This window comes from Chelonoidis abingdonii, chromosome 26, assembly GCF_003597395.2.
Source record: "Chelonoidis abingdonii isolate Lonesome George chromosome 26, CheloAbing_2.0, whole genome shotgun sequence".
Classification (NCBI taxonomy): Eukaryota; Metazoa; Chordata; order Testudines; family Testudinidae; genus Chelonoidis; species Chelonoidis abingdonii.
In genome coordinates this window covers 8,494,380-8,521,366 of record NC_133794.1, presented here as the reverse complement: position 1 = coordinate 8,521,366, position 26,987 = coordinate 8,494,380, and the positions used below count along the sequence as shown (strand labels likewise).

Genomic DNA, 26,987 nt, shown 5'->3' with positions numbered 1-26,987 from the left:
TTCGGTGTGTTGTTGGGGGGGCAGGGTCCTGCGGTGGGAGGGGGCTCGGTGCGTTGGTGGGGGAGGGGTATCCAGGATCCCCCTCACCTGAATGTTGGTGCCCCCACGTTACTTTCCTGGCTTGTCTTTTAAATGTGCTGGAGGAGATATTTGGGGTCTGCTCCTGAGCTGCGCTTGGTGCCATCAGCCCCTCCCAGGATGGGGCCCTGGGGTGTGAAGTGTGCTGGGGTCGTTCTCCTGGTGCTGGGCCCCTGCCCTTGGGGTTAGCCTCAGGGGAGTTCAGTGCAGGCACCCCATGGGGTTGGCCTTCCCAGGGCACCTCCTCTGGCTCCAGTGGCCCCCGGGTGGGCTTGGCTTTGTCCGCAGGGTGTGGGGTGTGCGGAAGAAGGGGTGCTTCTCTGTTCCAAACACTTTGGCCCAGGCCTGTGGCTGCTGGGGGAGGATGGGGCCCCTGGCTCTCTCCTGGGGGCTTTGCCATCTGCCAGGGGCCCGGAAGGTGGGTGCAGGCAGTGGGTGACGCCCATGGGAGTGCAGAAGCGGACAGTGGCTGTCACAGGCTGATGGTCAGGAGGAAACTCCTCTCTTCGAACCCCTGGGCGCTGGGCTCTGTCCGGAGCGTGAGACATCCAGTGCGAGGTGTCTCTCACTGTCTGGGTGTGTGGTGCAGGCCCCGGGCACCTGGCCCTGTGCCCCTGCGAGTCCGTCTGCTCCCTTGGGATGACGGGCCAGGTCCTGCTCAGTGACACTGGCGTAAGTGCAGAGTCACCCCACCTCACAAGCTAGGGCCTTGCTGGGGTGGGAGCTGGAGCTGCTGTTTGCATTTTTGGTTTCTGTTCTGGGTAGCCAGGGGCTTTCACACTGGGAGAACCCCTCTCCCTTCCCCTCGCAGGCTCCTGGGGCAGAGCTTGGTGCTGGCGGAGTTCCCTGCGCACTGGCTCCTGCCCCCAGTTTCCAGTTTGCTGCACAGAGGTTGGGGCTGGGGTTTTTCAACCAGGGAAACTCCCGTGTCAAAAACTCTGCTGGCTGGGCGCCCGCTGTGAGCTGCAGGAAGCTGGGACAGTGGCTGTGTGTAACAGTTCCCTGCGGCAAGGCAGTGCTGCCCCTGGGGCCCTGGACAGCGCCTGGGGTCAGCTCCCCCTTTGTCCCGGGGGCCTCCCAAGGGACTTGGGTGCCCAGAGCCCGTTGGACTGGCTCTTTGGACGCCCCTGGTGCCCACCTGGCTGTGGGCAGCTGGCAGTTCCCAGGCAAGCCGTGTGGTTTGCTGGGCAGCGTTGGGTGGGAACCGCCTGCTCATAGCTCAGTGCTGTCACGACAGGGCAGTGCCCCGAGACTGGTCCCAATTGGCTGGGCGAGTAACAAAGACATGGAGAGGGCTATAGTTGGGAATGGCTTGGACAGGCCTTGGCTTTCCGATCTGTCCATGGCAAGCCACGAGCTGGGTGCAGCTTGGGCAGGCGTCCTGTCCCCCCGCGTGCATCTCCCGGGGGTCTAGCTGCCTCGCCACAGGGCTGCCCGCCCCCTGGACAGGGCCAGCCCCATTGTGGGGAAGTGATGCCATGTCTGTCTCCTGGCGTACAGGGTCTGTTCCCTGCCATCAGGGTGTAATGGCCTTTGGGGCCAGGTTCTGTGTGGGTGGAAATTCTGGTTGTCCAGTGACTTCAGTCTGTCTGGGGCCCTTTCCTGCCCTTGTGGCTGCAATATCTGGGCACCTTACAGCCCTTGATGGGCATCTCCTCCCAGCCCCTGGAGACAGGGCAGGGGGGCTGCTGTTCTTGTTTGTAGTGGGGAGGCTGAGGCCAGGAGAGGTGAAGTGATGGACCCACGGTCACCTGGAGAGCCAGTGGCAGAGCAGGGAGTTGGATTGGCTCTGTGAAGTCCCAGGCTGACTCCCCCCCTCTCTTGGCAGGGTTTAACCCCGGCCTGGTTTCCAGGGGGTGAGAGGTTCCTGTTGTTTGCAATGCGGAGGGGGGGCGGGCGGGGGAGGTTCTCCATTGTTCTCGGCAGGAGCCGAGCAAGCGCCCATAGTGGGCAGGCGTGTGGATCTCAAAGCTTGGGAAGCCTCCCCAAGGAAGCGCATCCTGGGGCTCGCTGGGGGACTGGGGAAGCTGCTGTTCCTTGTTCCCTACAGACATCCCCTCTGGCTCTTTGCGCTCGAGGTCGCAGTGCCAGCAGCGCGCCCCTAAGGGGGAGATGACCAGCCTGGAGGGGCTGGGCTTGTCACGCGCCTCTGAGTCACCGCGCAGATCCCAGCCCTCCCCTGCCACCTCTTGGGAAGCTGCCTATGAAGTGAGATGAGGCAGCAAGTGTCACACCTTGCGTGGGGCTTTGGGTTTGGTGCTCAGCCCTGGATGTGGGTATCCGGGCAGGGAACCACTGGGGTGCTGCTCACGCACTTTGGGGCTCTGCCTGGCGCTCTGTGTCCTGGGGGGCTGGGTGCAGTCACTCAACCCCGGTCTTCAGGCTGCCAGAGCCTGTGGCCTGCTCAGCAGTGACCCTGACCTGGCCTAGCTGTGCTGAACTAGGTCCATGGTGCAATCTCTGCTGTAAAGTGCCATAAACCAGAATAGCTCCTTCCCCTTCCCGTCTCTTCACTGCCTCTGTGCTGGGGGGTTCCAGCCATCGTCATGTGCAGAGCTAAGCTGGGGGCTGTTTTGTGCGTCTGGGGCTGGTTGTACAGTTCCTGGGCCAGGATGTGCCCTCCGCAGCTGCCCCAAACCCCACGGGTGTTGGTGGGAGCCGGTCTGTAGATGTCAGTGGACCGGGAAGAAATGGGGGTGGCAAACTGCAGTGGCTGGTGGACCTGTCAGTCGTCACTGGAAACGGAGGGATTTTTGAATTTAAGGTGGGTGCTGGTAAAAAGCCTGTTTTACAAACAACCCCCTTCCCCTGGAGCGTTAATCATTACAACTCAGAGAACAGAATTCTCATTGATTTGGGTCACATTTTTTTCTGTTTTAAACTTTTTTACTTTTAACTCCGCTCCGCTGGTGCGACTAGATCCCTGCATCAGTTCCCATCCGTGTCACGTTCATTTGCACTCTCTCCGTCTCGGGCATGAACATGACCGGTAGCATGGGGCGGAGGGGCACTGCACGGGGGCTCAGAGTGCAATTCCCCACTCAGACCCAGACTCTTTCACTTCAGCTCCTCATCTGTAAAATGGGGTGAACCCCGTTACAAGCTGCGAGCTGGTCAGACATGATGTGAGAGAGGGAACTGTGGCAGAGTTTGGGGTGCAAAGGCCAAGGGGGGGGGGCGGCTGGCATGTTTTGTTCTAAGCCAAGGGCCAGACTCCCATGTGTTGCAAATTCAGGAGTGGTGCCAATTGACACATTATTGCAATTAACCCCAAATACCCCAAGACGGCGTCTGTTAATAGGAGGACACGGTTCCTTCAATAAATCCTGTGGTTTGGGCCCAGACTCGCTGACATTCCTGCCTCTTGCTTTGAAAGCGAATCTGATCCACTGGGTCCAGCTCCTGCCCCATCTCTTGTTTTAGAATTGGGGCTTGGAGCAGCCAGGACGTCCGGCTGGAGATTCTAGCTTTCCCCGGCCTGGCCTTTGGCAGGCGGGCGCGTTTCCCACGCAGCAGAGACACAATTGCTCCGAGGTGACATTGCAACCTGTCTGCCCCCCATCCCTGGGGCAAGCTGCACACCGTACGTGGGGCAGGAAAAGGGAACGTGTCTCCCCACAGTGACTGGGTCTGCCCTGTGCTTGCCAGCCGGGAGAGGCCTTTGTGAAGATCAGCGCTTGGAAAGGGCCCGTCTGGGAGAAACTTTATTTTGGCAGTGAAACTTTAATTCTTCCCATCTCTCTGAACCGGAAGCTGACATCGAGAGGAAATGTCCGCCCAAGACTCCCAGTAAAGCCGGGAGCAGCAGGGAGAGGGGGGAGTTCTGCTGCCCCCCTGTCCCCTGCTGGGAAAGGCAGGTTTCCACGGATGGAGACGAATGGTGTCACCCCTGTGGGCTCCAACGGGAGCTCTGTTGGCTCAGGGCTGGTGTTTCAGGATCGTTGCATCAGTGTCTGGTTACAGAGAAGCCTCGTCCAGGGAAAATACTTTGAGAAACACAGAACCCAGGGGATCTCGCTGGGTCTGGGCTGTGGAGGGGAGAGGCTCTTTTTGCACATTTCTCATCCCAACGCTTGCGATGGGAGAAAGGGGCTTGGTGCCCGGACTCCTGGGTCCTTAAGGGGACTGGGACTAGAGTGGGAAAATGGGAGTTAGGACTCCTGGTCCTCTTCCTGGCCTGGACACAGACACACCCGGTCTGTGTGGCAAGCAGTTAGAGCGGGAGGGGACTGGTAGTCAGGCCTGTTCCCAGCTCTGGGATGGGAGTGGGGTCTAGTGGTTGGAGTAGAGGGGGCTGAGAGCCCAGACTCCTGAGTTCCACTCTGAGCTCTGCCACAGATTAGTTGTGACTTTGGGCAAGTCCCTGTCTCTCTCACACTCGCTGCCTCAGTTTCCCTACCAGTGCTATGAGGAGGATGAAAATGAACATGAATGTTGAGACCTCTAGGTGATAGGATATGTTGCATCCGAGTGGCCGGTTGCTGAGTTCAGTGCGGCATGGCACTGCTTAGCGCCCAGGGTTAGCAGGGCAGGTGTTGAGGGAGAGGAAGTTAAACATCCTCCTGGCTGGAGATTGACTCACCCCCTGCTCATACGGAGGGAGAAATGGGAATGGGCTTCTGGCTCTTGCCAGCGCAGGCTCAACCCTGATAATCCAGCTCTTGGGTGCCCCAGCCTAGGACTGGCAAAGCATGTCAGTAGCCCTCGGGGTTCCCATGGTGCTGGGCACTAACTGTTCTTTGTTAGGTGTATCACGGTAGCAGCCAGCCCAGGCTGTCCCTTTGTGCCAGGTGCTGGACAGACTCAGAACAGGATCCCCCCATCCCCCTGCGCCCAAGAGCTGAAATCTGACAATGAGGCAAGAGCCAGCAGGTGGCTCCAGATGGACGATGGACAGGGGAGCATGAGGAAGCAGTGAGACACCTCTCAGTTAGCTGCATTCCCCTAGCCAGGAGGAGAGGGGGAGAACCCAGGAAGGGAGCAGATTATGAGCAGAATGGACTGGCAGAATCAAGGGCTGCTTGTTGGGCTAGCCAGTTTGTGCCTCAATTTCCCCATAAGGACGGTCCCCATGGCATAGCAGGACTGGGGGTGCCAAAGGGAGACCTAAGGGAAGGCGCTAGCAGGGTGTTGGATGATCTCCTTCAAACCCAGGATCAGACTCTGCCTCAGTTTCCCTAGTGATGCAGGCCGGCAAGCCAGCTCCCCAGCCAGGGCAACCGTGCCACTCCCACCAGGTGTCCATCCCTTCCCCCAGGGGTTCATTAGTTCTTCCAACATAGTTCATTGTTGACCAAGACAGGTAAAACAGGCCCTGCCGCCTGGCCTCTCCAGGCCATTTGCCACCAGCACAGCAGGTAGCCCTGACCAGGTCTTTCCCCCTCCAGGAGCTCCTTTGATGTCACCAGCTGGGAGGCTGCTGATTAGTCATGGGGGTGGGGGGCTGAGCCCAGCTCCCCTAAAAGGGCCAGCCCCACCTGTGGCAGAGAGGGCAAAGTATCACTAAGTCAGGGCTGCTCTGAAGAGGGAAAACGCATCAGTTGTGTCCCCCGAGGGGTAAATTCCCTGCACAGGTGACAGTCTGTCCCACAGCTGCAGATCCTGCAGTGCATGAGGGGTGATGCGGGGTCGTAGATGTGCATAGCCATCCGCAGGAGCCCAAAGCTTGCTGCTGGAAATGCCATGGACTGGGTTGAGTGTGGACCCCAGAGCTCACTGTGTGCTCCAGCAAAGCAGCCTCGCTGTTTGGATCAGCTGCAGCAGCAGGTTATTACCTGGTCCATCTTCTCTTCCTGGCTGGGCTCTTTGCGCCGTCCGGTCTCCTCTCCGCACACTCCCAGCTCAGGGGGTAAATCCAGAGGGGATCCCCTGACTTCAGTGGAGTGAGGACCAGTTTCTGATCTCAGGGTGACTGGTGTAAATCCAGTGTGACTCTGTTCGCTCCAGTGGAGGTGCTCCGGGTTTACAGTGGTATAAGCGGAAGCCAGACTTCGGCATAGCGAAATTTGGCATAGGGAGCACTAACCCCTGTGCATCAGCGCCACCTGCTGTTTGCCCCACTCTAGCAATCCTCCGTCACACCAGGTCAGGCTCTGACGGGCACTTCCTGCTGGGTTAGCAGATTCTTGGAGCCTCCCAACAATTATACACCATTAGGCCAGAAGGGAGCGCTGTGATTGTCTAGCCTGGGTGCCTGTGCGGATGGGCCAGAGCACGGCCCTGGAATAATTCCCAGGGAAGATTGTCTAGAGAAGCAGCCAGGCTGGATTTAAAAGTTGCCAGAGATGGAGAATCCACCCCCACCCTTGGTAAATTGTTCCAGTGGTTAATTATCCTTTGTTCACAATTAGCACCTTATTGTCATCCAGCTTCAACGTCTGGCCCCAGGATCTTGTCCCTTTGTCTGCTGGACTGACCAGCCCTTCACTGTCGCATTTCTCTTCCCCTCCTCGCTTCTCACAGCCTGTGGCCTGGTCACCCTGCAGCCTTCTCTGGGATCTGAGGGACAGACTGAGCTCCTTGTGTTTCTCAGCGTGTTTTCTAACCCTTTCCTCCTTCTCATGGCTCTTCTCTGGCTCCGGTTTATCAACCTCCTTAAATTGTGGGCCCCATGTTCTGCGAGGGGTCGTCCCAGGGCCCAGGACAGAGGCAATAGAACCTGCCTGGCACCACCTGCTATAGATTCCCCTGTTGATACATCCCAGGATCACAATGGCGCTTTTGGCCTCAGCAGTGCACTGGGAGCTCACAGGATCAGAGAAAATTCAGGTTGAAAGAGGCCTCAAGAGGTCATTGAGTCCAACCCCCTGCTCAAAGCAGGATCAACCCCTCATGTTCCGCTGATTATCCCCCCCGACTTCCTAGACATGTTCAGAGTCACTCCTTGCCAGGATAGAGTCCCCTGTGCCGTACCTTCGCCGGTGTTCTGTGTTCCCAGGGGGATGACTTGACGTTTGGCCATATTGGAATATACACTGTTTGTTTGTGCCCAGTTTACCAAGCAAACCAGACGGCTCTGTCTCAGTGACCTGTCCTCTTCATTATTCACCACCCGTCCCATCTGTGTGCCATCCACAGATCTGATCAGTGAGGATTTTATGGTTTCTTCAAGCTCATTGATAAAAATGTTAACTAGCAGAGGGCCAAAAGCCGATCCCTGCAGAGACTCACCCCCTTGAGGATGGTTTGAGATAGCTCAGTTAGCCAGCTTTTAACCCATGTAACGTGCGCTAGGTTGGGTTTGTTCTGTTCTAGCTTTCTAATAAAAACGTGATGTGATACCAAGTCTAACGTCTTCCAGAAATCAAAGTCTAGTAAAGCAACAGTGTTGCAATTCATCAGCCAAACGTGTAGCCTCATTTAAAACTCAGGTCTGTTTCCCACAAACCCATGTTGACTGGCATTAATGACATGACCGTCCTTTAATTGTGTATTTTGCCTGGCATTGATGTCAGGCAGACGGGCTTATCCTTACCCAAGTCATCCTATTTGCCTTGTTAAGATAAAGCTTTAGCTTTCTTCCAGTTTTCTGGGACATCCCCAGTGTCCCAGGAGTTAGTGAAAATGAACATTAATGAGCCAGAGAGCTTTGGGACAGCTCTTTGAAAGTTCTTGGATGCAAGTTTTTTTGGCTCTACTGATTTGAAAATGTTTAGCTTTAGTAGCTGCTGGGTAATATAATCCTGAGTTACTGTGGGAATGGAAAGAGTGTCGTCATTGTCAGCATCATCATTGGATATGATGACATCATCTGGCTTTTTCCCCAAACAGAGAAGAGAGAGCTTTGGAGAACTCAGCTGCCTTTTCTGCATTATGAGTGGCCATTCTACCATTGCCATCCAGTCATGAACCAGTACCATTGTTGGGATTTCTTTTGTTCCTGATATATCCTTATCTCCTTAACTCTGCTGTCCACAGAGTTCTCCATGTGTCCTTTTGTTTCCCTTATCAATTTTCTATAATTCCTAGCTTCTAATTTATATTCATTGCTATCAGCTCCTCTTTCCACGTGTTACCTATTGCGTCTAGTTTGTTTATAGCTTCTTTCACTTCCCCTCTAGGCCAGGCTGATTTTGTAACCAACGTAGCCTCTTTCTTGCTTTGTGGTTTTCTGGACGTCTAGTGAAATGTTCTTAAACAGTTCTCAGTTATCATTCACATATACGGTCCTTCACCTGCCATAAACCCTCCTGTAAATCACTTCGCACTGAAACTGCCACTGGACTGATGGTTAGAACACAGGACTGGGAGTCAGGATTGCGGGGTTCTGAACCTTAATGTGTGACCTTGGGTGAGTCCTTTTCCTTCCCCATGCCTCAGTTTCCCCACCTGTGTAATGTGGAATAATGGTATTCACCTTTGTAAAGCACTTTGAGTTCATCTGCTGTAAAGGAAAGGGCGGCCTAAGAGCAGAATCGTTACTGATCTAATCCATGTTACCAAAGGCAAAACTTCCCTCTGAAATGTGCTAAAACTCGGGTTCTTAGCTTCTTCAAGCAGCTGTCTAGATCATCACCTTAGCCCCTGCACGCCAGAGCCAGCAGGCTTTGTGAGCAGTAGCTGAAATGTCTGAGTCGCTTTGTGGTAAACTCATCAGCCCCTGCGAGGGGCGAAGTGCCTGGTTTTACCCAGCCCTGAAATGCAGCCACCTCTGGACGTGTTTCACAGCACACAGCAATGCTGTACAACTGATTAGGGACGGACAGCGTCTAAGTGCCACTTTCAAGCTCCCATCCAAGTCCTTTGTCTGCTCTGCTCCGGCTTAGCTGGAGCGTGGCAGGATCTCATCATGTGCTGCAGGCCGCCTGCTGGCCTCCCAGCCCTCCCCCCTCACTCTGACATATAAACCACCAGGCGTCCTGTCATTAATGTCCTGGATCTGCCACCCACTTCCCTGGGCTTGTGGGGGAATGTGTGTAATTAGCCAGGGAATGTCGCAATTGAGGAGCTGCTGCGGAGTAATTATAGATCAGTGGGAAGCCGTTCCAGGAGGCTGCAGACTTGGAGCTGGCTTCGCTTGGCTCTGATGCTGACGAGTTTAGTCCCAGGCTGCCTGGTTAACTTTGATCCTCAAACGCTTTCCTGTTTGCAGCTCGGCCTGGTGGGGAACAAAGCTGGCATGAGAGAGACGGGCTTTGTTTGTACCTGGCATGAAATTAAGCTCCTATTTTGAGGCCCATGGATGCTGCCCCGTCCCTCCTGGCTCTAGGCGGAGGAGAGCCTCAGTGCAGAAGTGAGCACTAGACTGGGTCGACCTCTCTGCCAGATCCCCTCCCTGTCTCTGTGCAAATCACAGAGAGAGACCGTGAACTTACACCGCGTGCACACCTCTGCAAAGTGGGTATATGTCGCTGCTGGGGCCTGTCTGGGGCCTGTCTGCATTAGGGACACATGCACCCTGACAGCAGCACCCAAAAAGCTGCAGCAGCAAAACGCAGTAACGCAGGCGCATTGCAATGGTCACCAAAGCTGGCCTTGCTCGGAACAACACGCAGCATCTGCACTGGCTGCTTCGCTGCCCCAGTCCCTGATGCAGCCTGGCTCTTCCTGAGAATGCTGCTGTTCTCACCCACAAGGGGCCGGCAGCTGGAGCCTCGGACTCATTACGTTAACCCTGGGTCCCTCCGGGCTAGTCTTGGGGTGCCTGGACAAGGGCGGGTACGGGGGATGCTTGTGCCCCCTGACGGGATTTGCACACTGGAGGTTTAAAAATCAAAGCCTTGGAGAACGGAGCTTTGAGAAAGGAACTAGGAGTTTAGAGGCTCTGATCCGAAATAACCCGGAACCATGGCAGGAGAGCTCGGTACAGAGCTGCCCGGCTGGCTTCTCACCTGGGCCAAAAGCATCCTGCAACTTCACTGCCGGCAGTGCTGGCCCCCGGGGCTGATTCTGCTCTTGTGGATGCTGGGTCACTCCAAGGAGCTCGGGGTGCTAGACCGGGGGCAGAATCCGGCCCTGTGTCTGGCTGTGCTTTCTGAGCGCGTCTTCCACGCATGGGGACAACCGAATCCAACTGCTTTTTGATTGTTGTTTTTTTCAGAGGCAGGGGAGACTGTAAAAAAACTGCACAGTGCCCCGTGGGAGCACAAGGGCAGGAGATCCCAAGTTTCACAGCGCTCAGCACTTGAGTATTGGGCCTTTCTTCCTTAGACCCCGGGCTCCTCTGCCTCTCCAAGCGCCTCCCCCCTTGATGCAGCACCGCTGGGGCTAGGGCTGGCACTTTCCAGATGCTGGGCTCTGCTTAGGTGCCTAAACCAAGGCCTGGTGTCCCCTGCAGCTCCTGTGATACTAGTGATAAATAGCTGGTACTACTGGCTTGGGGCTGGGATTTTCACACGTGCCTAATGGCCGGGTTGTTACAAGTATTTAGGGCCCTAAAGCAGCCCTAAGAGAAGGCATCAGACCCACGGCAAGTCCAGTGGTTTCTCTGCCCAGAAGTCCCCTGAAAACCACCCAGGTGCCTAGCCTGGCTCTTGGGACGGGGGGTGAGGGATGGGGATCCCCGCTCTCACAGGGCACTTGTTGTCTGCTCGTCTCCCTTCACCGACTTGTTAGCCGCCTTTTACACTGTAGGCACCTCACACTGGAGAGTCCCGGGATTAGTCCCAGCTGGGAGCAAACTGCTGGGCCCCTGCTTTCCTGATCGATTCCCCGCTTGGGCCTCAGCCCTGGCTGTCAGGAATGAGAGAGAGGATGGGGCTGGCCCTGGTACCTGGCCTCTGCAGGCCGGAGCCACCAGCCTGGCTGGTGTTAGGGTGAATCCACTGGGCTCTGGCCATTGCCAAAGGGGAAAGAATAGCGAGGCGCCTCTGTCTGCTCCGGGGCTTTGAAGCCTGCGGCGAGGAAGTCTGCTGGCTGGTTCCTGTGCTCCCCTGAGAAGTAAGCAGCCCCCCAGCAGGACGCAGGCGGGTTTGGCTTCTTGGTGTGCCTTAGGGAAGATGAGCAAAGGGGCTGGGGGATGGATTTAACTTCTGGTCCTGACAGCCAGCTAAGCCCAGCTCTTGGCGTCAGCCGAGCCCAGGGGACAGAGCAGGGCTGGTTGGCGGGTGGAAAACACTCTCCTGCCTCCTTAGCTGTAGGTTTGCAGAACGCGGACACTGTAATTTGTGGTCAGGCTTGTTACAAAAATAAGAGTTGACCTGGGACTAGGGAGGGCGGGCGCCGAGCGCCCAAGCCGGGCCAGCCAGGCTGGTTCTTTGCACAGTTTCGTGCAGGGCTGTGGGCTGAACGCGCGCTCTTGGGCCAGCAGCTCCTTGGGCGTGGGCTGGTGAGGTCCGACAGGAGGCCTTGGGCTGGGGACAAAGCGTTTCCAGGATTGTCGAGACCCGAGGAAGGACTTGGGCCCTTGCCTGTGCTGTGGGGGTTTGCACTAGTGTGGCGTGCAAACAAAGCCGTGACTAGGGCAGAAGAGTGAGCCAGGATCCCTGGGTTCCATCCTGAGCTCTGCAGCAGACTCTCAGTATGAATCTGGAGCCAACGTGAGAGAGGCCCATAAAACACTACAGGCTGCTCCTCTCGGCCCTATTTACCCCATCCCAGCTAGTGTCACTGGACGACGGCACATGCATACAGGGCAGAAGGGTAACTAACCTGTGGAACTCCCTGCTGAAGGATACCCCGCCTTCACGCTAACTGCTAGAACTCCGCGTGTTCTTCTTATCGAGGCATCCCTCAGGTCCTCCTTGAACTCTCAGCCTCGGTGACACCCTGTGTCAGGGAGTTCTGCAGTCTAGCTCTGTGCTGTGGGAAGATGTTTCCTTGGTCCTGAATTTGCTGCCTTTTGGTGGCGTTGCTGGATGGTGGCTCTGTCTGCGGCACGGCTGGGCAGCGGCCCTGAAAGCACCTCCCAGGCCATGTGCTCAAGGTTCTGATTTCATATAAGGAACTGCAGGTCATTTGGGATCATCGGACAAGGCCCTCAGCTCCTTAGTGTCTGAACTCAGCTGCTAGTGTGGCTGGACTCCTACTGATCCCCCTGTGTCTCCAAGTCCATACCCCATCAGTCCACGCTAAGTAATCCCCCTCTGTCCCAGATGTGCATGCTTGTCTAATGTTTGCAGAGAGTTATTGTCATGGCAGACCCCAGCCTCCGGATCATGCAGCCATCACCGGGACATATTTAGCTCTCTCGTCCTGCACTTACAAGTCATCATTGTTTTTGCTAGTCTTTGTGCTCCTTCCAGCCCTCGAGTATCTTCCTGGCACTGGCTGTGCCTGAAAACTAGTGAGATCCTTCTGCTGTGGCTCTCCTCCAACACTGCGAGCACTTAGCCTGTGGAACTCAGCTCCACAAGACGCGGTTGGAGACCAAGATCTTAGCAGGGTTTATACAAAGGGATTAGACATTTCTCCGGCTAATGAGACTAGCCAGGGTGATTAAAAATCAGCAAGAGTTTTGGAAGGGATGAGAACTGTCGTGCTTCAGCATGTAAGCCAGGGTCGAGCTGTGGGGGGCAGCAGGGGCGTTCCTGGGGCCGTCCACCCCCAACTGCCTCCTACGGTGTTTCTTGCACTGGCCACTGCTGAAGATGGAAGGCTGGGCTGGCCAGACCAGGTCCTCTCCCAGCCCCCGGAGGTGAGGGCCTGGGGCAGCAAGACCCGTGTTTGATCCGACCTCCGTGTGGTTTCCTCACCAGGCCCAGGGCAAAGCCGCGCTCCTAGGAACACGAGCCACCAAGCCTCCATCCCAGGCAGCTCTGCTCCGGCTGCCAGGCCCAAGCCTGAGGGGCGGGGAGGTCCAGAAGAGCCTGGAAATGGTAGCTGAGTGTCACTGCCCCGGCGGGAGAGGCTGGGCAATGAGATAAGATGCTTTCTCCTTCCTGCAGCCATTTCCCCTGGGGGGGCTGGAAGCCTGGATTGGCCGAAGGGGTCCCCTAAACTCTGCCTGGGGATCATTTTAGCTCCTGAGCTTGGATTGAGCTGGGACTGGTGGAGGCTGTGGAGCAGCTTGGAGGGGAAACAAGCCAGGGCTGGACTTGGGCTGGCAGCAGCCGGGGCAGGCTGGGCCCAGCAGAGGAACCACCCTGGGCTAAGCACTGGCCAGCAGCGTCCTGCCACGGGCTCGGACTAGGAATGGCCTGGGAGCTGCTGCCAGGCTGGGGGGGTGGAGTGGAGTTCTGGCACCAGGGCCCAGCGGCAGGGGTGATACGGGACACACTGGGCCTAGCAGCGGGCCACCCGGGGGTGCTCAGGAGGGCCAGGTCTTCACCAGCCTTGAGCTGGGAAATCACCAATTGGGCTTGAAAAGCTGCCAGCGAACGTGCAGTTGGGTGGGGCTATTAGGGGCCTTGGCTGCCTGCCGTTCTCTGCACCCAGGAGGGACCAGGTCTGGCTGCCCAGGGAAGTGACACCGATTTAACTGCAGCTGGTTTCTAAACGCTCAGGGAGCTGCGGAGAGCAACCTCTCAAAGCAATATCGGAGCCAAGCCAGTGGTTTAAATTCACAGCATGGGTTCAGTGGGGGCTGACTCCTGACTCCATCAACTGACTCCTGGAGCTGGGGCTTTCAGGAACACCCCACGCAGCCCAGGAGTCATGGAGCCATTGTGACAGTCAGGTCTCATTGGGCATGTGTCCAGCTGAGCTTTGCCCCCCTCCGCTGGTCTGCCACATGCTCTGACCAGCGCCCTAGTGAGAATCTGTGGGGGTGGGGGGCTGGGCTTAGTGGGGTCATGCTGCCCCCTGCTCCCAATCATCAGCTCCTGTCACTTGGGCTGTGACCCTGAATGCTGCTCAGCGTCTCATGGGGCGAGGTTTGGGGCTGGGCAGGATCAGGCCCAGAGACGGGGTGGGGGGCCTCTCTCCCAGGACACCCTGAAAACAGGCAGTTCTGACAGCTTCGGGGGGAGCTGTTTGAGCCAGAACAATATCCCATTTCATCCGGCCCTATGTCCAGCCTCCCCCAGCTCCTCCTCTGGGCTGAGCAAGGCTGTGAGCAGGGACATGGATTGCGGGAGTGGGGAAACGTGCCCTTGTGTTAAGGGGACGACCCACGAGTCAGTGAGCTGTGGGGCTGGGAAAACCACCTTTCGTTCTCTGGGCTAGAAATAAAGGCAGCCCCTTCCCTCCCCCCCCCCCCCCCCCCCCCCCCCCCGATGCAGGCCCGGGAAAGTCAGCTGATGTTTTTAAAGTTTCCTTTTCACCTCTCAGGCCGCCCAGTTTTGCACAATGTGGTTTCTGTCTCTGTGCAGCTGAACACAGGCCAAGATGAGCTCTATGATTTTTTGGTTTGGTTTTTGCTTTCTCTCTGCCCCAGGCCGCCTCTTGGTTCTGTGACGAGGCGATGCAGGGGGCGGTGTGGAAAATCCCCCGGTGCAGCCACTATCTGACATTAAAAAGGACAGAAGCTCTGGAGGGGGCTGGAAGAAGGAGCCTGCCTCACTCTCCTCCCTTTCATGTTTCTCGCAGTGGGGCGCTTGGAGTGTGATCTTGCTGCTGTTGAAATCAGTGGCAAATCTCCCCTGGTCTGGGTCCAAGCCCCGCGCCCCCGGCTGCCCGGACAGGGTGGGAGGGAAGGGGGCTGTGATGGAGTAGGGGCTGTCTGTGTGGGGGATGGGAGAGCAGGGGAGGACTTTAGGGGATGGACGATACCGGAGCCTGTAACCTGAGCTAGGTAAGGGGGGTGGGAGGTCAACACCTTTGCCTGGGAAGGAAGACAAAGGAAGGGGCTGGCAGGAGGGGGTTAGTTTCGGTTTCGTTTTGAGGCTGGGTGGGTGGAATTCAGGGTATCCTAAGCTGGGATCCAAGCACCCTGAACCCCCAGAAGGACTCAGTGGAGGGGTCCTGACTGTGCCTGCAAGCTCTGCTGTAACCTGCGTTCCTGTTGTCCAATAAACCTTCTGTTTTACTGGCTGGATAAGAGTCTCTGTGAGTCCCAGGAAGAGGGGTGCAGGGCCGGGCTCCCCCCACACTCCGTCACAGTGGCCCAGTGGTTAAAATGGTGGATTGGGAGTTGGGAGGCCTGGGTCTGCCACAGACTCTCGAGTGTGATCTTGGTCCTGTCCCTCTGTGCTGGTCACGTGCGCGGGCGGGGATGGAACAGGCTAGGTCTGGATCTGGCCTGGTCCAAGTTCCTGTCTGGGATGGTCACCAGCACCAGTCAGCTCAGCGGCAGGTGCAGGAAACCCCAGACAGCATGACCGGCAGCTCTTCCCAGCCTGGGTGGCTCATGCTGGGAAGCAGGAGGGTTCATCACTATTTGCCTCTTTTAATCCTAACTTGTGGGGCTGCAGTCTCTGGCTCAGCCTTGGCCTAGGTACGGCCCGGAGCGCGAGCATGGAGCCGCTCGGGACGGCCAGTGCGCGCAGTGGAGGAGGAAACCCTGACGGGAACGGCGTGAGTCTGTCCCACGCAGCTTTTCTGGCAGAGGTGGGGGCTGCCGGATAAACAATTCCCGTCAAAACTCCAGAGTGAGAGAAACTGAGGCAGTTAGCAAGGGGAAATCAAGTCACGCTTGTCGCTCAGAGGAGGGATCCAGACACAGTCTCAGGGACTGTCACAGATGGGGCATGACGTTCTGGTCTGTACTGTTCTGGTTCTCGCTCCCCTGCCCATCACTGTGGTATCTGGGTCGTGGGCATCCCTGAGCATGCCTGGGAAGAGGGCCTGATCTGAACCCTGCACCAGCTCTTCAGTGGCCTGAACTGACCCAGCAGTGACTTGCGCCAGCCGGGGGGGTGGCTGGTGGGGTTTACGTCATGCCGTGGCTGTTCAGCGCGGTTCCTCTAGAGATGGTGCCCTGTTCCCCTCTGCCGGTTCCTAGGTGTCTGGCGGATTAAGGGAGAGAGAATCTGGCCCCTGGGCCCCCTGCGTGGTCTTTAGGGGCGCAGCAAAGAGCTCGGCGCTCCAGAGAGCGGAGGGAGGACGAAGCAGAGAGGAGGCAGAATTCTCTTTCCCCAGCTTAGCGCCCTCTCCCCTGTGCATGAGGTGTGGTGTTGGGCCAGGGCAGCCTTGAACGAGGGGCACCAGTGACTGGGGCTGGCCCACTGCCTGGGGAAGGATCTGGCCCCAAAGGCCTCGCGATGACACTCTGTATCCCAGTGCCTTGTGGTGGCGTTTCCTGCAGGCTTGGATCAATGGGGGGCAAACCGGAACCCTCCGTAGGAAACCCACAGAGCTGTTTGGCCCCACAGCCAGCATGACCCCACTGCTTCCAGGACACAGCTGCTGCCCCCTGCCCCTGTCCTTTGGGTGCCAGGCCCTGAGGCATTGGTCCATCACCACTGGTTGGGCAGGGCGTGGCGCATCGGAAGAAACGGGTGCCCAGTTAAAGGGGATTTAGAAGGGAAGAGACCTGAATGCTCCCGGCATCCTTCAGGCCCCCCCTGGGACCCCCACAAAGGGCATCTCCAGGACCTTGGTTAGACGCTGACATGCGTCGCCCATGGCACTGCCTGGTGTCACGCCCTCCTGTCTGTGTGGGCCTGGGTCGCTGGGTCTCCTGCCTCGAATGAACAGAACACGGAGGGAGCCTGCAGGCAACGAGCCGTGTCCCGGAGATGCTGTGGACTGACTGTCCAAGCGCTCCCAGCCAGGGCCCAGTGTCCACGGACAGGTGGCAGGCTGAGCGCAGCTCAGGGTGCTGAGCATTTGGCTGGGGCAGAGGCCGGTGGGGCCACTGTTGGGTCCTGGGGCCTTTGCCCTCCAAGGGCTCTGGGCCTAGTTGAGGGGATGAAACGTCCCAGTGTGCTCTGCTGGGCGAACGAGCGAGCGGGCGTGGAGCAGCCCAGTGCTGCCGGCTGACAGTCCTCGCTGGCGCTGGGAAGTGGTGGCAGGCCCTGGCTCCCCTCCTGTGCCTGCACCGTTGGGCTCATCGCTTTCATTGCAGGAAGTGGCTGAGAGTGGTGTTCCGGCAGGAGCCAGGCTGCAGTTAGCGCAGAGAGGAAGCTGGTGTAGACTGGAAGCGATGGGTCTGTGATACGGCGAGATTTTCATGCAACGGCAGTCATAGGAAGAAGGCCCAACGAGCTGCACTGTGCAGTGAGCATGGAGCAAAAGCTGCTCCAGCACCAGGCCTGTGCCCTGCGAAAGGGGGAGTGTCTGGGGGGACTGATCACACGTGGGCAGGAGTGTTTGCGTGTAAACACCCCTGGCAGCAAAAGCAGGTGCCCTGCTTGCACGAGTCCTCACAGTCGTGTCAGTGAGCAACTCTTGAAGACACAACTGAAGATTCAGGTGTCGATGTACCTCGACTCCTGCTGATGCCCAGCCCTGGTGCCAGCCCCACCTCCGGGGCATGGTGCAGGGGCTGGAGAGATGGGAGGGGGGCGTCGCTCATATTGAAACGAGCAGTTCCAGCAGTGCTGGGATGCCCAGCTGAGATCAGGGCCTGAAGCCAGGCCTTGTCCAGGGGCAGCATGAGAGTCGGTCTCTGCCCCGGGCTGCCTACAATCTAAGCAGGCCAGGCTGATGCAGGATGGGAGGGGCCCGAGGTCCCAGGCAGGAGTAAGCCTGTCTGGTGCCCAGGAGGCCAGGCTCCTCTGAGGGTGCAGCCGTCGGAGGGCGGTCGGGCCTGGCCCAGGAATGCCGTGGGCCTCGTGGCCTCGCCAGCACTGTGGCTGGGAGACACCGAGCCCAGAGCTCCTCGCCCCAGAACAAAAGCACCATTGTGCGGCTGCAGCCACCTTAAATTTCCAAGGAGGCCAGGATGCAGCCAGAGGCTCTGGGGTGCGGGATCTGGCAGGCCGTCTGGCCTCTGTTCACCAATGGTGCAGCCAATGGTGTGCAGGGGGGGCAGGACACTGCCCCGTCTCCAAACCACTGCAGCAGGCGGAGCTGGCACGGGGCAGCGTGGGGGTCCTGGTGGGCTCATTCTCCCATCTCGCCTTTGCTGAGATGCTGTGTGTGCTAAAGCCATTAGGCGATGAAGTCATGTCTTAGTTCTGCGGTGCAATCCGAGCTCCGTCTCCCTTTCCCCCTCGGTGGTAACTACCTTAAAACTCTTGCAGGCCCTGACCTCCTTCCCCTCTGCTCCCTGACCCCAACTGATGAGACCTGGCTGCTTGCAGGGGCAGAGAGGTTAAGGGAACCTACACCCCCACCCACCCCCCAGAATCCGGAGAGAGCAGGCCACGCTAGGGGGCAGGCTCTCGCCCCAGCTCTGTCCTGGAGATGTGGGGTGCATGACAGGAGGAGAAGGGTGCTGGGTCAGATCCTCAGCTGGAGGAAATGGGTGTAGCTCCACGGGCGTCTCAGGGGCGTGGAGCTGATTTACACCAGCTGAGGGTGTGGCCCAGCTTGAGGGTACTAGGGTAGCTGGAGCAGGACCAGGATACCTGTGCTGGCAGCACAAATTAGCAACATGGGACCTTCAGTGACCCCAGGTGATCAAGACCCCCAGCCTTGTGGATCAGCAGTGGCACAGCACCCCCCATCTCCAGGTGAACCCCGGGGTGAGAACCCCCATGTGCACCACCGGCCCTGCGTCATTTCCGTGGGTTCCAGAAGTGCTTTGTTGGGGTGGGCAGGGGCTGGAGCTGGGCCGGGGCCTGGAGGGGGGCATTGGCACCACTTCCAGTTGGCAGTGTGTCTGGGGCTGCAGGAGTGAACAGGCTAGCCCTAGCCAGCAGCGCCAAGGCCAGGGCGTGTCGCGCCGACGGGGAAGGGTCCAGCTGCCTGCAGCCCTCCCTCATGTTGACTGTCATCTCGCCTCTCTGCAGAGCTCCATGAACCTCCCTCCTGACAAAGCCCGACTCCTGCGCCAGTACGACAACGAGAAAAAATGGGACCTGATCTGCGACCAGGTACTGGGGCCGTAAACCCAGCCGCGGCTCGGGGGCCCCGTGGGCAGAACGCTGGGGGTAGGGGACTTACCTGGGATAGCAGCAAGGGGACGCTGGGGCTCCCTGGCCGGAGCAGGGGAAAGCCGGATCTGCGCAGACACAGGAGTCGCTCTGTGCTCAGGGCTAGCCACAGGAGCCGTCAGGGTGATCCAGGCTTGCGGCTAATGGGAGCAGCAAGTTAGAGGCACGCGCGCCCCTTGCAGCTTTTGCTCTATCCCAGCCGTTGATGCCCACACCTTCCCCTCCAGGCCACGGCTCCTCCTCCTTCCGACACCCGCAGTCATGCCCTTTCCTCCCCTCCCCTCCAGGAGAGGTTCCAGGTGAAGAACCCCCCCCATACCTACATCCAGAAACTGCAGACCTTCCTGGACCCCGGCGTGACTCGCAAGGTAAGGGGCTCACCTGGCAGCCGTGAGCTGGGGCCATGGAGACCCTCCTCTTACAAATCCAGACCCAAGGGGGCTTGGAGGTTGATGAAGCATTTGTGCTAGAGACTCCTGCGCTGGGGTCCTGGCTCCCAGCTCTGGTTGAGCAGCCATGCGAGGTGTTTCTCAGAGCTCGAAGGTTTCCCAGCCGCGCAGGCTGAGAGCAAGTGTGTCATGGCATCACGGGGACGTCACACCGACGCTGAGCTGTGACCGCAGCTGGGCTCGTTGGACTCACCCTGGGTGCCTGGTGAGCGCGGAGCGACCCCCTCCCTGGGCATTGCCTCCTCCAGAACAAACCGTCTGTGGTTACAGAAATAACCCACCCAAACCTTGCGACTCCATGGAGAGCTGCCATGCTCCAGGGGTCCTGAATTAGATCTTGGGACACAGGGTGGCATGAACCAGAATTTCCAAGGAGCTGGAATTCACCATTTACACTAGTCTAAACCTGCAAGTGCCCCATCCTGCAGAGGAAGGCGAACCCCCTACAAGGTCTCTGCCAATCTGAGCCAGGGGAAAATTCTCACCTGACCCCAAATATGTTGATCAGTTGGACCCTGAGCATGTGGGTGAGACCCACCAGCCAGACCCCTGGGAAAGAATTCTCGGTAGAACTCCGAGCCTGCCCCATCTAGTGTCCTGTCTCCGGCCGTTGGAGGTATTTGCTGCTCGCAGTCGCAGATCGGCTACGTGCCGTTGTACGCAGCCCCATCATCCCATCCCCTCCATCAGTGCTGCAGCAGGGCCTGCTGGATGGCATGGGGATCCGACCCCATCTTTGGGTGGTAAATCCCTGCAAACCTGGCCCAGAACTTGGCCCTGCAAATGCAGAACAGAGGGTCCCAGCCCCAGAGAGCACACGGTGCTGGCTCTGTTGCTCATGGGTCTGGTCTGGTGGGGAGGTGGTTTCTGCCAGGGGTGGAGGGAGCTGGGCTCGGGTCCTGGAGCTGGTTGCTGTTCCTAACAGGGCGATTCTGTTGGCAGAAGTTCAGACGGAGGGTGCAGGAATCGACCAAAGTGCTGCGGGAGCTGGAGATCTCCCTGAGGACCAATCACATCGGGTAGGTGCCACTATCGCGGGGAGCATCCAGGCTAGGTCTGGAGCCAGCAGAGTGGTGGGCTCGTCTCTGCTCAGTGCCCCTTCCGAGGCCCATGTGCTCCGGATTCAGGTTCTGAATGGCCGGCTGCCCCCTTGCTACAGCTCAGGCATCGTTCCATAGCAGCCGAGACCCTTTTCGCCATGGTTCCTTGCGCCAGGATGCCCCAGGCTGCCTGCTGGGGAATTCTCGCTCTGCCGGGTGAGATGAGATCCCTGGCGTGTGGGATGGCAGCACCGCTGAGGTTTGGCCCACCTGCCCCTCCATTGTGAGGGACATGCCAGGCTGCTGCACCACTCAGTTTGGGGGCCTTCTCAAATCGGGGGCCTGGGGCCAACCGCCCTTTCTGTCTCCCCCAGGTGGGCCTGATTGGGCCCAAGCCCCGTCTGTGGTGAGACTTCTTGTCTGTAGCAACCAGCTGCTGCCATCTGTGCTTGGAAGCTCGAGTATTGCTCCCAACCCAGTGGGTATCTGCAGGACTTGCGTCTCGTGTAGACAAGGCCTGGCTCGAGACCCCAGTCCCCGGCACCCACTGCTTCCTGCCGCTACGCAGCTCTGTGCAAACCACTCAGCAAATCAATAAGCGTTCCCCCTGGTACTGAGGGCTGGTGCTGTCCATTTCCCTCGGACGGAGGGCAACCGTTTGTTGTCTCATTGGCTGAAGCAGACAGGCAGAACTAGTGGCAGCCTGGCGCAGTGGGTAGAGCACAGGGCTGGGAGCCAAGGGACCTGGGTCCATTGCTGTGTCTGCCATTGACTCGCTAGGGTAGGGTCTGGGTAATGGTTAGGGATAGGTCACTGCCCCACTCTGTGCCTCAGTTTTCCCCTCTCTAAAATGGGCAGAATTCTACTTCTTCCTGTGCAAATGGCTTCAAGGTCCCAAGTGAAAAGCGCTCGATGGGGGGTGGTTACAGGGGATGGAGGTGGAGGAGGGCGCTGTGGAGCCCAGTGGGTTAAGTAAGTTACATTGGTGGGAAGGTTGGGGGCTGGAGGGCGACCAGAGGCTGAAGTGAAGAACAGGAATAAAAACAGAGCCTGTCTGCCCAAACCAGACACTCCCCAGCCCCGGTGTGCCAAGGGCGAGGGAGTTCACTGGCTCGTGCCAGGGCTGGGGGTGAGCACAGGGAACGCTGGGACAGGTCCAGGCGCATCGTGTCTGTTGGACCAGAACCGGCTCCCACAGAGCAATGGGGCGGGTGGAGTTAGAGGTCAGGATCCCATGATGTATGCACAGCGCTGGACACTGAGCAAGAGACAGACCCTGCTCCCAAAAGTTTTCAGTGTCAGGATGGATGGGGAAACTGAGGCCCAGGGAGAGGAATAGACTGGCCCGTGGCAGAGCTGGGATTCGAACCCAGGGCTCCTGGCACTGTGTCCTGATCCCATGACCATAAGCCTGTCCCCTGGCTCTTTGGGGCTCAGTGGGGCCAACACATTGATGTACGTGCTGCAGGGAGGGGTGCAGGCAGTGACCCCGCAGGCTCATCCGGCCTCGCTTCCCTTTGGCCTGGGCGGGCCAGGGTACAACGCTGCCGTCAGACGTCTTCCCCCCGTGACCTCGCCCCGGCTGACGCCACCCCGGTGCGGTGGCCATGCAGGACGTTCCCAGGGCCGTGTCTGCTCAGCGGGCGGCGTGTCCCCACCCCTGTGGGCTCAGCTGCGGCTGGAGGGGAAATACCAGCTGGCACAGGAACTGGGATTGTTTCTGTCCTTGGCCAGGGCCACAGGCTCGCAGTGGCCAGGCCCTCCTTCCAGCGGATGCTGAGGCCGGAGCTGACATCCTGCACAGAGTCAGCAGCTCCCTGGCTGGGCGGGATGGGGGGAGACGGGAAACTGAGGGGCCACAGGGTGCTGGTGGGACAGTCAATGTGAGGGTGAGGCCATGGGTCCCTCTCAACGCCCTGTCCCAGGTCCAGCTGAGACCCTCCGGCTGCTCCCAGTCACTGGGCCATGGGCTTTAAACCTCCAGTGTCTAAACTGAGCCCAGGCACTTCCCCTGGCTCGGGGTGCCAAGGCCTGTTCTTGGCGGGCAGATCTCTGTCGAGCACCTTCTCCAGAGAGCTCAGACCCGCAGTCCAACTGCCCAGTCCCCGAGACCGTGCTGACCCACCAGCCCCCCACCTCATAGCTTAGACACCCTCTCTCAGCACGCGTGTCACGCCGTGCGCCATGCTCCTTGCAGTGTTAAGGGCACGTGGTAGGTATAACACAGGACACACAGAGACTTTTCACAGGATCCTAACACCATTGCTTGTTACTGGATAGCAGGAGAAATACAGATAGCGAGACACCCTGCCTGCATTTCCCTGCCTCAGTTTCGCTAGCACTTCAGAGCATTCTTTGGTCTGGGGGCATCCAGGGTCCTGCTCTGCAGCGATGGCTTGTTTCTCTTTCTCCAGGTCAGCTTGCTTTCACCTAGGCTGGTCCTCCTGGAGCTAAGCCCCTCTCCTGAGTGTCCCTATCTCTTCCACTGTGGCCCTGTGAGTCTTCCTGGAGCCACACAGCCTTAGGATTTTCAAGGCATCAGCACCCTGGGGTCTTTGTTCTGCTTTGGGGAGTTTCTGTTGAGGGGTTGGAGAAACCAGGATCTCCTGTGTGGGTCAGCGCACTACTGCCCCGGCTCTGGATTCCACACAGACCTTCCACGAGGCGGCAGTTCGCACGTTGGCCAGTCTCTGCTCTCGCCAGGACTCCCTGCTGCAGGATTTCTTGCCCCTTCCTCAGGAGCAGCGAGTGCTGGCCACTGCCAGAGCTGGGATACCAGGCTCGCTGGGCGTCAGTTCCTGTCTCATCCATATAGCAGAGGGGTTGGGTTCATTGGTGATGCTGGCGTCCCCCACGCAGGTGAACCCGGGTCACCATGGGCAGCAGGCAAAGCAGGCGCCACCATGGGGGTGGTAGAGAGGGACCCAGTGGGTGGGGAGGAGGCTGCCTGCCTGTCTCTCCCTGGGGCCAGCCCTGGACCTGCTGAGGCCAGGGGCAGCAGGAAGGTTTGATGCAGACATTCCCTGCGGGTGCACGCTCGCACTTGTGCACAAACATGCAGACACGTGACCTTGCGCACACAGACACATGTGCACGCTCGCACACACACAAGCTGACACGTGCTACGGCCAGCACATGCGCCCACTCAGGGTCCACGTGGGGTCACTTCCCCAGACTGCAGCAGCCACTGGGTTTGTCGTCACCAGCCCAGGTGCCCTTTAACCCCCCAAGAGCCCTAAAATAGCAGCGCAGCCTCAGACAGGAAACGAGCCGGGGGCGAGGCCTGGAGCACAGACAGACAGGAAATGGGCGGGCTCACCGGCCCTTCCCCCCCCAGGAGAAACGGCTCTGAGACAGCTCTGGGGTCTGACTCGTGCCAGATCACACTGCCCTCAGCACTGCACGTTGGAAAATGTCACACCCTGCCCCATGTCACATGCATGCGTGCACCCCCAATCACACGTGTGCACCCCCAATGTCACACACATGCATGTGTGCACCCCATCACATGTGCATGCCCCCACCAACTAACATGCAGGCACGTGCCCTGATCGAATAACACGTGTGGATTCACCTAACGTGCCTGTGTCCTGTCCCAGTAATGCACACACGTGTGCCCTCAGTTGCATAACACACATGCCTGCCATGCCATGCCCTGCCTGAAGAGCCACGCCTCCTGCTCCCGGTCAGGTAACGCACACGCAGACCATGGGCATGGCCGGGACGTGTGTGCCGGGTAGGGTTCCCAGCATGCAGCTCCTGGCGCAGGAACCCGAGCCAGGGGAGGAGAAATTGGCCTGTGAGATTTTGGGGGCGCAGGGGTGGGGAAGCCACTTTCCAGAGCAACCCAGAGTGGAGCCAAAGGCTCTGGCCCTGCCAGATAACAGCCGGGCGGCTGGGGGTGCCTGGAGGGGCTGCAATCTACAGGCCACAGCAGGTGCCTGTATCAGGGTGGGCCAAGGGCGGCTTAACCCTGAATTTCTTGGCTCTGCCAGGTTCTCAGCCCGTGAGCAGAAACTGCCCCAGGGCCAGCTTTTCAAAGGGGCCTTGGCCCCTGCAGCTGCTGCCGCCTGCGGCTTTGTCTGCAAATCCTACCGGACGGCTGCCTAAATCCAGCCGTAGGGTCCCTGCCTGCATGTGGTCAGGAGTGACGGCTGGGGTCACGTGGACAATTGGGGCCCAGGGGACGGCTGCACCTGCGTGGCCCGGTCATGCCGTGCCCCAGGCGGGAAGGACAAGGGGGCACAGGACCCTGAGCTCTGTTCTCCGGGCTCCATGGCGTGCGCAGACCCACTGATGTCAATGGACTCTTTATTGTCATGGTGACGCTGTAGCGTTAAGGTGTTGATTTTCCCCTGGCTCTGGGGTGTGATCACACCATGTTGGGGGGTGTCAGTGGCCCCCGAGGTCCCTGCCCAAAGGACCTGTCTCTTTTCCAGCCCAGGACTCCTCCCTGCTAGGGTTTCCTGGCCTGGCATGGCACCGCTGGCTTCTCGCCTGGTGGGGGGCTCCGGACCGTGGCTGAAATTCGCCTGGGGCAGGAGGCCAGCACGAGCGCTAGGCACTGCATCCGCTCGCGGGCCCCTGGGGTGACTCGCTCTCTGCTCCGCTCTGCAGGTGGGTTCGGGAGTTTCTCAATGATGAGAACAAAGGCCTGGACGTCTTGGTGGAGTATCTTTCCTTCGCACAGTGTGCTGTGATGTGAGTACCGCGCCCGGGGGGCTCTTTGGGGGCAGCTGCAACTCCTCATCTCCCTGGGCAGAGCGGGTCAGACTAGGTCTCTTGAACAGTGCAGGGTGTACTCGAGCAAAGGCCATGTGATCCCAGCTAACCTGATTCTACTGGGCTCCATTCTCCCTCCTCTTGGGAGCATCTCCGACTGGCTCAGAGCCAAGGGCTAACTGGCCCACGTGCTTCAGGGGAAGGTGTGAGACTCCTGCAGCTGGCAGAAGTGGGCTAATCTGCCCCCCATGAAGGTGTCATCTTGACCCTAAGAGTTAGAGACTGGCCACTGCCCCAAAGCAGGAGACTGAATCTTAATAATAGGAGACACAACTATCTGCTAGAACTAGAAGGGACCTTGAAAGGTCATTGAGTCCAGTCCCCTGCTTTCACTAACAGGACCAAGTACTGATTTTTGCCCCAGATCCTTAAGTGGCCCCCTCAAGGACTGAACTCACAGCCCTGGGTTTAGCAGGCCAATGCTCAAACCACTGAGCTAGCTGTTCCTGCCCTCAGCAACTTCCTGTGGCGGTGAGTTCCACAGTCTGACACCGCCAGGTGTGAAAAAGCATTTCCTTTGATCGTTCTGCTGTTGCCCCTTTCAGAGGTCCTCTTGTGTGTGTGTTCGAGGCAGGGAAGTGGGTGCTCCCGCTCTCCCTTCTCTGGGCCCTGGCTCTGGCAGCGAAGGGCAGGGCGGAATAGAGCCAAAGTGCTCTGCACCTGGCACTACTCGTTGCTAATACAGGGGTGAGGAGAGTCTCCATTGTCCTTGTGACCCTCTCGCAGCCCCACTGGTGGCCATTTTGTGCCCCAGCTGTGGGATTTCCCACCCCCCTGTCATTTTAAGACACTGACCCTGCCGGTGCAAGTTGCCTTCACACGTGTGTCAGGGCAGGGCTGAGCTGGTCGCTTGCTGGGCAGAGAAGAGCGTTTGAACAGGGGACGGGCTTTTCCGTGGCAGGCTCGGCACTGGGCATACAAGGCCGTGATATTTGCAGGGTTCCTGACATGCAGACCAACCTGCTGCAAGGCCTGGGGTGGCTGGCTGCTCCGGGGAAGGTGTTTGAAAGTAGGAGTCCCTGGAGGAGAAGCGAATTTCTGCCCTGGTGCTGGGGCACTTGCTGCGAGCAGGAGCGCGCTCGAGCTGCTACGCCTGCCATGCTGCTTACGAGTCAGTGTGCGCTTGCAGCCCTCGCTAGCGTGCGCAAGTCCCTCCCCTGCGTCCCCAGCTTCGGGCACCGGCCGGCCTGGGTGGCCCTGCTCTGCCGCTTGCCGTGAAGCCTCTGTGCGTGTGTCCCCCTCTCCCGCTCAGGTTTGATTTTGAGGGTCTGGAAAGCGGCGAGGACAGCGCGCTAGAAAAGCTGAAATCCTGGAGCAGATCCATCGAGGATCTGCAGCACCCCATGACCCTGTCTGCCCCCTTCACCAACAGCCTCAGCCGCTCTGCGCGCCAGTCCGCCCTACGGTATGTACCCCTCTCTGCCATACAGTATGTGCCCCCCTCCGCCCTACGGTATGTACCTCCTCTGCCCTACGGCACGTGCCCCCTTCCGCCCTATAGTATGTACCCCCTCTGCCCTACGGTATGTACCCCCTTCCGCCCTATAGTATGTACCCCCCTCCGCCCTACGGCACATACCCCCCTCCGCCCTATAGTATGTACCCCCCTCCGCCCTACGGTATGTACCTCCTCTGCCCTACGGCACGTGCCCCCTTCTGCCCTATAGTATGTACCCCCTCTGCCCTACGGCACGTACCCCCTTCCGCCCTATAGTATGTACCCCCTCCGCCCTACGGTATGTACCCCCTTCCGCCCTATAGTATGTACCCCCCTCCGCCTTACGGTATGTACCTCCTCTGCCCTACGGCACGTACCCCCTTCCGCCCTATAGTATGTA

General features: G+C 58.7%; 1 protein-coding gene across 4 annotated transcripts in view; it reads left to right on the top strand.

Moving 5' to 3' along the window:
* Positions 1-2,777: 2,777 nt before the first annotated feature.
* FMNL3 (formin like 3) overlaps positions 2,778-26,987 on the top strand; it is a 43,965-nt gene continuing 19,755 nt past the window's right edge. For 2 of the 4 annotated variants that reach the window (XM_032785631.2, XM_075061139.1), the window contains exons 1-4: positions 18,701-18,818; positions 19,166-19,246; positions 20,270-20,346; positions 24,985-25,068. In XM_032785631.2, the coding sequence (XP_032641522.1) occupies positions 18,741-18,818; positions 19,166-19,246; positions 20,270-20,346; positions 24,985-25,068 (320 nt within the window). In that variant the 5' untranslated portion in view covers positions 18,701-18,740. Of the gene's footprint in view, positions 2,843-18,700; positions 18,819-19,165; positions 19,247-20,269; positions 20,347-24,984; positions 25,069-26,401; positions 26,555-26,987 lie in introns of those variants that run through there. The other 2 variants (XM_032785628.2, XM_032785629.2) reach the window with 2 other exon arrangements.